The sequence below is a fragment of the Python bivittatus genome, unplaced genomic scaffold (genome assembly GCF_059951505.1).
Source record: "Python bivittatus isolate LINGU-HERP-01145 unplaced genomic scaffold, Pbiv_v1 ctg000070_np1212, whole genome shotgun sequence".
Classification (NCBI taxonomy): domain Eukaryota; kingdom Metazoa; phylum Chordata; class Lepidosauria; order Squamata; family Pythonidae; genus Python; species Python bivittatus.
The window spans coordinates 46,309,064-46,319,367 of NW_028277034.1; the positions used below are offsets into that span (position 1 = coordinate 46,309,064).

Here is a 10,304-nt window from a genome sequence, read left to right on the forward strand (position 1 = left end):
TAAGGTAATTTCACCATCCTGGGGCCCCCTGATATTTTGGTGCTGTATCTTTCAGAATATTGAATAGGCATAGGCAATTGGCATGGCAAACAGGAATCTGGGAATTCAGTTGTAACACATCTGGAGAGTACCAATAGAAGAAAATGCATGTAGCTCAGGGTTGAACTGTGGAGTCCTTGGGGTTTTCTGAGCTTGGTTGTTTTCTTGCAGGTGTTTCGTTACCTGGCTGGGGTACTGAAGATGTTAGCTAGCCGGGTAACATAACATCTGCAAAAAAACAACCAAGCTCAGAGAACCCTAAAGACTCCACAACTGGAGAGTGACAGGTTGGGGAAAGCTAATCAAATAAATAAGGGAAAAGGGACTGCATCTGTTTTCAGGGATAAAGTTTGAAAAAAGATTTTGAAAAAACCATGGGGGTGAAAGGACACCCTTAACCGCTCAAAGAGTCACTAGAAGACAATAATGAAGAGATGGATGAATAGTCTGCCCTGATATAAAACATATTTTATCTTTAGACTATAAAAAATATAGCCACAATAATAAGATCTAACTGATATTAACATGTTTGAGGTTGTCTGCCCAGTGTGTATTCCCCAGCTTCGTTCCTTCCCAAAATATGCTGGGGATGAAGTTCCCAGAATTCATATCTGGAGCATGCTAGTTTGGGGAATGCTGTTGTGCTGGAACTGGTTGGCTGGAAGTGGGATGAAAGAGGTGATGAGAATGATCAGTGGGAAAAAGGGTTTCATTTAGAGAACTTTCATCCTCAAGCCATCTCTCAAGAAATCAGGCTATGTAAGTATATTATCCTTCTGCTTTAACAAAATCTGATTTCTCCATCTGATTTTTGCCTGGACTGTGCAATTGTTATGGGAATCATTACAGCGATTTGTCTAGAATTCCTCTCAGTGATTTGGTGCTAACAATCCTATGTTGTCAAAGTCAATCCCCTAGCTCAAAGATTTTTAAAAAGACTTTTCTCATGAAAATAATACTCAATTTTTAATTGCTATTTTTAAAGTTTTCTAGCCATTTATATATCCCAGGTGTGCTGCCTAGAATGTAACAGCAGGCGTGTGAATGAAGGGTCTGTGAATAAAAGGTGGGGAAAATGAGATCCTTGATACATGGAATGTGAATGTTCTGCTTTTGCCCACAGGAATAATTGAATGTTCATTTTACATTGAACCTGCTAAAGCAGCACATTCAGATCTCTTAATCTAGAATGCTTATTATGTTGGCTTGATCATGCAGTTTGTGTTCCAACAAATATGGCAGCCCCAGGCTGAAGAAATGTGAACATAGGTTTACCCACAGAATCAATCCATATGTTGCAGTAAGCCATGGTTGATTTAACCAAGACTTACTGAATGCATAGCTGGCTGGGTGGCTCTGTTCATTGTAATAACCAGGGCAGAGATTCCTTAAGACTAGCCAGATCTTGTATGCTTATATCAGTTATGCAAAGCAATAGAACAAATTGCTCACAGGATTTGAGAAATGATACCTGGCCAGAGAGGCTCCTGAACAAACTGTTTTCTTTATTGTCCTGATAAATTTAGGGGCACTCTCCTCAGCCATAAGAGGTTACACAATAAAACTAACCCAAGAGTCCATCAAAACAACTACACAAATGTATAAAGTTTTGTCACTTTATTTAACTCACAACTGTCAACAAAATATACATTGCAATATTAAACATTTCAGAAGTACAGTATTGTAAGATACACAACAGGTACTGGGGATGTGAAACTAGATTTTCCCCCAAGCATTATTTTCTCTCTCTTCTTCATAGCGTACTACTGTAAGACAGAGCAGGAATTATGCACCAAGAATGGCTTAATATTCTCTAATAGTCATGACTACTAGTATTGTTCATTTAACACTGAAATCCTAAGCAAGTTTATTTGGAGGAAGTTCTACTGAAGATCTGTCAGACCTACTTCCAAATAAGCATGAACAGGATCAGACAGCATGTTTACAATTGCTGCTAGTTATAATTGCTACAGCTTGAAATCCAAATTATGTGTATATAATTGGGAGCAAACATTCAAGTAAAAATTGCATTGCCCTTCTTACTCTCTTTTTGCAACTCAGCAAAATAAAAACACTTGTGATGGATTTCGGCCTTGATCTTAGTTGTGCCCATACATGCAAAAAATATGGAGAGTTCTCTCAGATAAGTATTGGCCTATCTTATGCTGCCATTTAGAGGATGACCTCATTGTCCTCAACACTATCATGATGTTCAGCACTGTGGTGATCCTCAGCGCTGTGGTGATCCTCAGCACTGTGGTGATCCTCAGCGCTGTGGTGATCCTCAACACTATGGTGACTCTCAGTGCTTTCCAAAGTTTGGTTGCTGACATCATCAACATCAGGCTCTAACTGTTGGAGTTCCTCACTGCGGTCCTTTTTCTCTTCTCTGCTTTCAGTGCTTTCTAGGGAAATGGTAACTTTGCTGTTGTCATGGCTGTCCTCTACACTCTCAGGTTTCTCTTGGCTGTTATCCTCCAGACTTCTCTCATGAGATGCACTGTGGACTTCATTGCTGTCCCTCAGGTTACTTTTGTCAACTCTTTCTACACTGGTGTCATGGCTTTCCAAAGAACGTGCCTTAGAATATTCATGGCTGTCTTCATCTGGTGTGCTGTCAACTTCATCTGAAAAATCTTGAGAATCAAACTGAAAAAGTCCACAAGATAAACAATCAAAGGCCATCCCAGTCTCATGAGAAATATCTACAATACTGACATACTAGGTTAACAATGATTTTCCTTTCTTTGGGGAATGGTATACAGGGCTTGGGGGTGATATATCTTATAATCTCTAACAGAATTATTAGTTCAGTAGGAGTTGTTGCTGGTACCCCATTTTTCTACAAAGAATATCCATAGTTCATTACAAATAAAAAGCAAATTAGATTATAAAGTACAAATAAGACTTAAATAATATACTCTCTCAGGTATATATTAATTTCAACATGAAATTTTTTGTTTCTTTTGTGACTATTCTTTTGTGTTTTTCATGAGTTCGAGCTAAGTTCGAGGTAATGGTTAATAAATTGGTTACTCATATCCTTTTAACTTAATCAAAAAATGCACCAGTGACAATTCCCATGTTTCTCTAAAGGAATTCCATTAGTGTAAAACAAAATAGCATAACATTTTCCTCATATCACTTTATCTAACTAAGAAGTCAGAAAAGATAGCAACTTACTGCAAGTGTTATTAAAATAAATGTCTAAATATTTGGAATGTAGATATTTAAAAATGAAAACAAAGTGTGTTTATGTCAACTAATGATTAAAGCAAGGGAACCCTGTGTGTTTTGCCTGTCCCACTGCACACTTTGCAATTTCTACTTTGTAGGACTTTTATAGTATTAGTCCATCAGGATTTTTTAAGTCAAGGAATTTCCTCAAAACCTACTTCCTCCCTGCCAGTTCTCAAGCACTCATTATAGGTGGTGTCTTCACAGTAGCCACACTCAGTCCAAATACGTAACATTTGAATATCCAGCTCTCCAAACTGCTGTGACAAGTGGAGTTTTAATGGTGGCCTTGCCAATCACCACCAATTGCTGTGGGAAGATGAATCGAAGGAGGAGGAGTAGGCTGAAATTTTAAAGTCAAACAAAAACCTCAGACATTATTTTCCATGACTGCCCAGAGCAACTAAACACTGCCCAGAGCAACTAAACATTGCAGACCAAAATCCTCCAGGCAAAATATGGTCTCTGTGAGTTACAGCATAGTAGATGGACTGTATGATTCTAAATAGGTCAGTTTTCACAGGGGCTGCTTTTGGGGCATTCCAAGTCTCCCCTATATGTGTATGCAACAAAAGAAGAAAGCAATCAATTGGCATTTACCTTTCCAGATTTTTTGTGTGCCTTGCCAGACTTCCCCAAACTCATCCGGTCAAGTTTTGCCCTTATTCCATAAGGTGCAACATCTCCTCTGCCTGTGAAGGGATCAGGAGAGACAGGTAGGGTAAAAGGAGCATCGGTGGGAAAGTCAGTGAAGGTTTCGTGAGACTCATCTGATTCATCTGAATCTACATGATCATCGTCATTGGAAGCATCACTATGGTCATCATCATCTTCATGACTTTTGCTTGAAGATGCCAAAAGGGTCTGCAAGAAAACAGATGCAACTTGGTAGTACAACATGCACAAGGACACTTTTTTTAGGTTTGGACATATCTCGTGAAGAGACTACACAAACCCAGAAACTGAAATTGGGTAGCAGCCAGTTTTCAGTGCCAAACATCATGAGGACGACATTGGAAACAGAAGATAGTACCTCAGAGCAAATACAGAGTGTTTTTTTGTTCACTACTGGGCAGTGACAACAATCTGATGACTGTTCTCTCAGGGCTTAAATAAAAATAATTTGCAGGCTTTATAAATGATCTCTGTTTGGATTACTTAAAACCATCCAGAAGCTTCAACTGATATGAAATTCAGTGTTTAGGCTCCTTGCTGGTATGCAAAACTGTTCCAAGGGATGTTTGGATCTTACTGCTTGAGAGATGCTTCAAGGCTTGACTTAGCTCTTTAAGAACTCACTACATTCTTTAAGTATGCAAATTCATGCTCAGACACTTGAAAGGGAAATGCCGAGCCTTCAAGAGGATGGAAGTGGCACAGTGTAGAGCAATGTTTCTCAACCTTGGCAGCTTTTGGATGGGTGGACTTCAACTCCCAGAATTCCTCAGCCAGCCTGGCTGGCTGGGGAATTCTGGGAGTTGAAGTTCACCCATCTGAAAGCTGCCAAGGTTGAGAAACACTGGTGTAGAGTAATGCCCTCAGAATGGTTTTGTACAGCCCTAACACAAACCTTATGACACAACATTGAAATAATTGCCTTGGCTAACAGTTGTTTTTGTATTGTGCACTGGTTTTGGTTTCAAAATTAAAACCTTTCATAGCTTAGGATATATAAAAGAAAATGCCTTCCCATGAACCCATTTGCCTGTTATTAAAATCTGTAAATGACACTCATCTAAGGACTTTACTGCTCAGTTATATAGTTGTGTGTTACTTTTGACAATGCAAATGAAATCTATTGAACTTTTTTTCTGCACAACTATCAAAGTTGCATGAGTCTTGCCCCCTTTTCCATGGGATAGAGAGGTAACTACAGGTACGGTCAAGATAGGTGCCACAACAGTATGACCATAGCTCTGCCTGTTTCTGCACATAAAAACCAGTTGCGGTTATCATTTTGACTCTTTTGACCAAACCCTGCAGACACCACTGATGGGAGATCAGCAGGAAGTATAACAGCAACTAATGGGGAATATGGCAGATGTGAGATAAACTTGCACCCAATATCTTCTTTTGGTGGCTTCAGGTGTGTACAAACACACAGAGACATGTTGAGTTAAACTGACCTGCTGCTCAGTGATCTCATCACGATCTTCCAAAGACTGAGAGTTCTGAAAGTAAAATAAAAGTGCTATAAAAACTAACCGTGGATTTGGAACAGTTAACATAAAAGGAAACCTGCACAATTAAGCTTGGTGTGCAATTGCTGGAGAAAAGATCAGTTCATGAACAGGAGGTATATTAGCAACCATTAATCATGAAAATTAAGACTTCAGGCTTAGCAGCAATATATTTCTGAACATCAATTATTGGGGTGAAGAAACAGAGAAGGATACTCTAGTAAAGCTTGGCTAGTGGATTTCCCAGAAGCAGCTGGTTGGTTACTGTTGGAGATGCTGAATTAGCTGGATCCAGTTGGGGCTTTCCCATGTTTCTTTTTTATTCAAGGAATAATAGGAATTAGGGCGTGGATTGAATGGAATGGAAATGGTGCTGGTGGGAGGTATGAAGAATGATGGACAGGAAAACAAGATAGATAGAAAAACAGCTAAAAAAAAACTAGCACTCAATCTAGAGCAGCCAACTAATCAGCTTAATCTGGCCATGACTAAACCCATTGAGAGTATGACAACTGATAGCTAACTTGAATCCCATTTTCACTTGCTTCTCCCACCATGGCATTTCTTTGTATTATTATGCTTTTCCAGAATAACTTTTCTCAATCTAATGCTTTCCAGAGGTATTGGATTTCTAGCTGTATAATCCCCAGACAGCAGTCTCAAACCATGTCAGCTGATTATTACAGTTGAAGTCCAGCACATCCAGAAGCTACCAGGTTGAGGAAAGCTGCTAACAGTTCATCAAAGGAGGTGACTTTCATACCAGTTGAGAAGATGCATGTTCTTGTGATTCTTGGCTGTTTCTATGCTCATGACTGTGTTCGTGGCTGTGTGAATTGTGGTGGTGACTGTGGTGTGCATAAGCTTCATCTTCTCTGGAGTCCTACAACAATACAAAAATCAACATTAGAATTTAACATGCAGCTTCTCAGTGCTTGGTCACCACAAAAGGCAAGGGCCTAGGGCTTGGTAAAAGGATCCCTACAACAGAGAGGAAATGGGTAGGAGCATAAAAGCAATTCTCTGCTCACATGCACACTTACATGTTTTCTTTCTGCACTCCTAGAATCATCATGATGTCTTGATTTGCTGATCTTTAAAAAGAAGGAAAAAAAATAGACAGTATTGATTCCTTTTTGCTACACTGAGGGAGTCTTGATTGCCTTGTTAAATGCATATTATACTTACTGGTAAGGCAAAGGCAACAGTGAAAAGACATAAGATAAGCACAGCAATTTTCATGATGGCTGATCCCTGTGGAATGGTCACTTGGCAAGATTCCTGTTCCAAAAAAAAAAAAAAAGATTCATTTCCCCTGTGTTTTAGAAACTGTGTAAGTATACAGAAACAATTGCTCCAGACTGGAGCTCTCATGATGGATTGAACAGACTTCAGCCAATGAATTGCCCAGTCAGCAATGCTGATTAAGTCTTTCTAGATGGTACCTTCTCAAAGCAAAGAAAAGTGACCATCCATCTAAAATGTTGTAGGCTGTCACTGCCTTCTAGTTCTCTCTATACGTATCACTCTCTTTCATCTGTTCCAGAACACTCTGCCTGGCTATATGAGATTTAAAGAAGCAGAAACGAAAGGGATGAAAACTGATAGGTGAAAAACTCCCCCTTATAGGCCTATGGAACTTGGCCTGGTTTATAAAACACACCAACCCATTTTGATTTTGATTTAATGTGAAGTGGGAACTCCTTCATTATGGCATAACATTATGTACAAATTAGGCCACTGCGGCTGGTTCAACCAACCATGGTTTTAAACATTCAGGCAAAGCGTATATTATATTATAAGGCAGATTAGCTTGATGGAAATCGATGCATTTCCACAACATTCTGCAAATTCAATGGCACAGGTTTTTTGGTTAATGTTATTACTTTAGAATATAGGGAAAAAAAGAGACAAAAAGATAGGGAAAAAAAGAAATAAAAAAGTAGACACCACCAGCAAATGTAATAATACATACAGAAAACAGCTCAATTTCTAAACACAGTACAGGTAGTCCCCAATTTAAGAACGAATTCCATTCCCAAGGTGTGTCCTTAAGTCGAATTTGTATGTAAGCTGGAACAGTATTATTGTATAATACTGTGTAAGTGGTATTGTGTAATGAACTCGAACCATTCTCTATTTAACTCGAATCACTGTGTATTTAACTTGAATTTTGCCACAAGAGGCTCCATTCTTAACTATGGGTCATCTGTAACTCGGGCATTCTTAACCGGAGACTCCCTGTATTAATCTAGGCCACAGATTAATCTGTGGTTAGTCTTTCCATCAAATTGCTAAATAGTATCTTCATAAGCAGAGAGTGAACACATATCATCAGTCCAGGACTGTAAATCCAATATGACATTATATTTCCATGACAGAATAATCTTTTTTCCTACCCACCCTCTATATAATGGTAAATTCAACGTTTTCACATCTTTAAACCTCAATATTCTTCCCAGAACAAACATATTTGACATTATGCAAAACAGGGAGGAAGCAGAATAAGGCCAAATCGTACGCACAACTGTCTCCTCCATCATTTTATACTTCTAGTACGATTAAACATTCTCTGAAATATCCAATAAATGTGAAAGAAAATATCTTTTGCTTTAGGAACCTAATCTTAAGACGGTAAGAAACATACTCAATCTTTTTAAAAATGCTTAAGCCTTTATCTGTTAATGTGGATGTGGCAACTCTTGAGTTACTGCAAATAACCAATATTCAGTTTAACAATTCTCTTATGTGAGTATAAAAAGAGAGAATAATTTGAAACACATTTCGATGCTGATCATAATTCAGAGGCTGCTACTGCAGCTGGATGCAGTCTTTTGGGAAGAAAGAGGAAAAGTGAGAGTTATGAAAATAACCCAAAGGCAGATGTTTCAAAACATAATGGAAATTCTGAGAAAAAAAGCTACATGAAATTGGCACTGGTATTTCTTCTGTCTCTGGCTCCCTGTCAGAGGCATAGGAATAGGAATTTAATTCAGGCATAACTGTCATGGTCAGCATTAGCAGGTATTTTCTTCTAATGCACTTGAAAATTCAAGCTAAGATTTCTGAGTCAGATAGAATTACACTGCTGTGTGTAACCCTTTGGAAAAAGCTGACGAATCAGGACTCAGGGGATCTCGGAAACTGATGAATCATGATGGAAGACTGTATTAGGAGCCAGGCTGATGGGAAAGCTGGCATCCTCCCCTTATGCCTTGCCCTTCCTCTTACAAGGTTAATGAGCACTTCCACTAAAAGCAAAAATCAATGTGAAAACTGCACCAAATTACATCTGAGTAATGCTCCCGAGGAGCCAAGTGGACAACTGAGAGCCAGTGATTTTCTGGAGATTAAATGCAACAGCCATATCTCTTCTTTTAGCCAGAAACACATTGCTAAATATAGAGGTGCTGTATAAGAAATGAGGACCTAGCAAGAAGTTGAAATGTTCTTGGGTGGAGCTGTCAGGGTTTAACTTCAATCTGGATCCCCAGTGCTCTGATTCCGGGGTATTTGAGATAACCAAACACTCTTGAACACATACATACAGCACAATTTCTCCAGATTATTAGATTGTCTTGATGTGGTGGCCATTTTTGCCTTTAACAGCTGAGCAGGAAGCAAATATGCGACTGCTGAAGATTTCTGTGCAAGATGCTATTGCTTAAGAAATAGGACACCTGATAAATGCAGCGGTGGATAATCCTATTTACCAGAACATAGAACCTGGTAAACTTATTATGCCTTCTCCTCTCTTCCTACACACTTCAGTGCTTCCCCATGTTACCTCCACCACAGTCCTGCAAGGGAGATCAAACTGAGAAACCAAAGTCACCCAGAGCATGAAGAATTGGACTCTGCCCAATTCTAGGCCAACATCCCAACTATGATGCAATCTGGTGTAGTCATAACCCCTCCCTGCAGACCATAACTTCAGCCAAAAGCATGCAGCAATCTGAAATTTTCAGGGGTAAAGCTGAGAAAGAGATGCTTGTATGTTTTAAATGGCAGCTTCCATTTGGCAGCCCTCGCTCTTATAAACCACATCCTCCCTGCATCTTTAAATCTGCTCCCAGATGGCAGTCAAACAAGGCTGTGGTTGGAACTGAATCTCTCTCAGGCAAAATGCCCTAGTCTCTGGGTGGAAGAGGTCCCTGGCGCACTGCTATGGTGCTTTCCCCTTTATAAATTATAGCCCAGCTTGAAAGGAACAGATAGAAAGAAAAGGAGCAGGTACCTGGTCTGGTGCTTAGATCCTCAGGCAGCAATCTGCAGAGATGCACAGAGTCTCAAAGAAATGCTTGAATCACTTCGGCTAGTTCCACTTACTCACTCACCCTCCTCCTCTTCTTCTGCTTTCCATCTGCAGACCTCTGAATTTAAACTGTAGTCCAGATACCAGCCAGCCAATCTGCGCCAGGCGGAAAAGATGAGGTCATGAGTTTTCTTGTCCCAGTCCTCCCACCATTCTCCTACATTTCCTTTCGGGGGCTTTGTGGCTTTCCGAGCAAACAAGAAGCTATTCCATAGTTAAAACATTACTTATGTATAGTCTGATTAACCAGCATTTCAGACCCACTCCCAGCACTCAGTCTTGAGGGAGAGGATTTTAGTAAGCAGGGGACTCATTAGCATTTATCGGAAGGACAAAATTAAATGGCTTCTTTTTTCTTCCTTTTTAAAAAGAAACTAGGAATAGTTCCTATTGCACTAGGAATGGTACAATATAACCAACACCTGCAAAGTATAAATCTCAGGCAGCTTGTATTTCATCTACACAAAAATAAGATATAATCTCAGAGACTTTATCTTTTGGCAGTTGGGTGAAGGGAAAAGAAACATTTTTTT

General features: G+C 39.4%; 1 protein-coding gene across 1 annotated transcript; it reads right to left on the minus strand.

Annotated features, from left to right (window-relative positions):
• Window positions 1–1,641: 1,641 nt before the first annotated feature.
• On the minus strand, window positions 1,642–9,836 carry SPP1 (secreted phosphoprotein 1). The gene is made up of 7 exons (XM_007443523.4): window positions 9,694–9,836; window positions 6,645–6,737; window positions 6,500–6,550; window positions 6,220–6,339; window positions 5,403–5,447; window positions 3,877–4,140; window positions 1,642–2,688 (listed from the first exon to the last, which is right to left on the minus strand). Exons 2-7 carry the CDS (start codon window positions 6,696–6,698, stop codon window positions 2,212–2,214), a joined length of 1,011 nt encoding a protein of 336 aa, XP_007443585.1. The 5' UTR covers window positions 6,699–6,737; window positions 9,694–9,836; the 3' UTR covers window positions 1,642–2,211.
• Between the last annotated feature and the right edge of the window lie 468 nt (window positions 9,837–10,304).

What these genes read in the sequence shown, in the direction of transcription:
- SPP1 (XM_007443523.4), bottom strand. Translation starts at nt 6,698, where the DNA reads ATGAAAATTGCTGTGCTTATCTTATGTCTTTTCACTGTTGCCTTTGCC. An exon ending in GGAGTGCAGAAAGAAAACAT is followed by an intron (nt 6,340 to 6,499) that starts GTAAGTGTGCAT and finishes GTATTGTTGTAG; the next exon opens with GACTCCAGAGAAGATGAAGC. An exon ending in ATGAGATCACTGAGCAGCAG is followed by an intron (nt 4,141 to 5,402) that starts GTCAGTTTAACT and finishes GTTTTCTTGCAG; the next exon opens with ACCCTTTTGGCATCTTCAAG.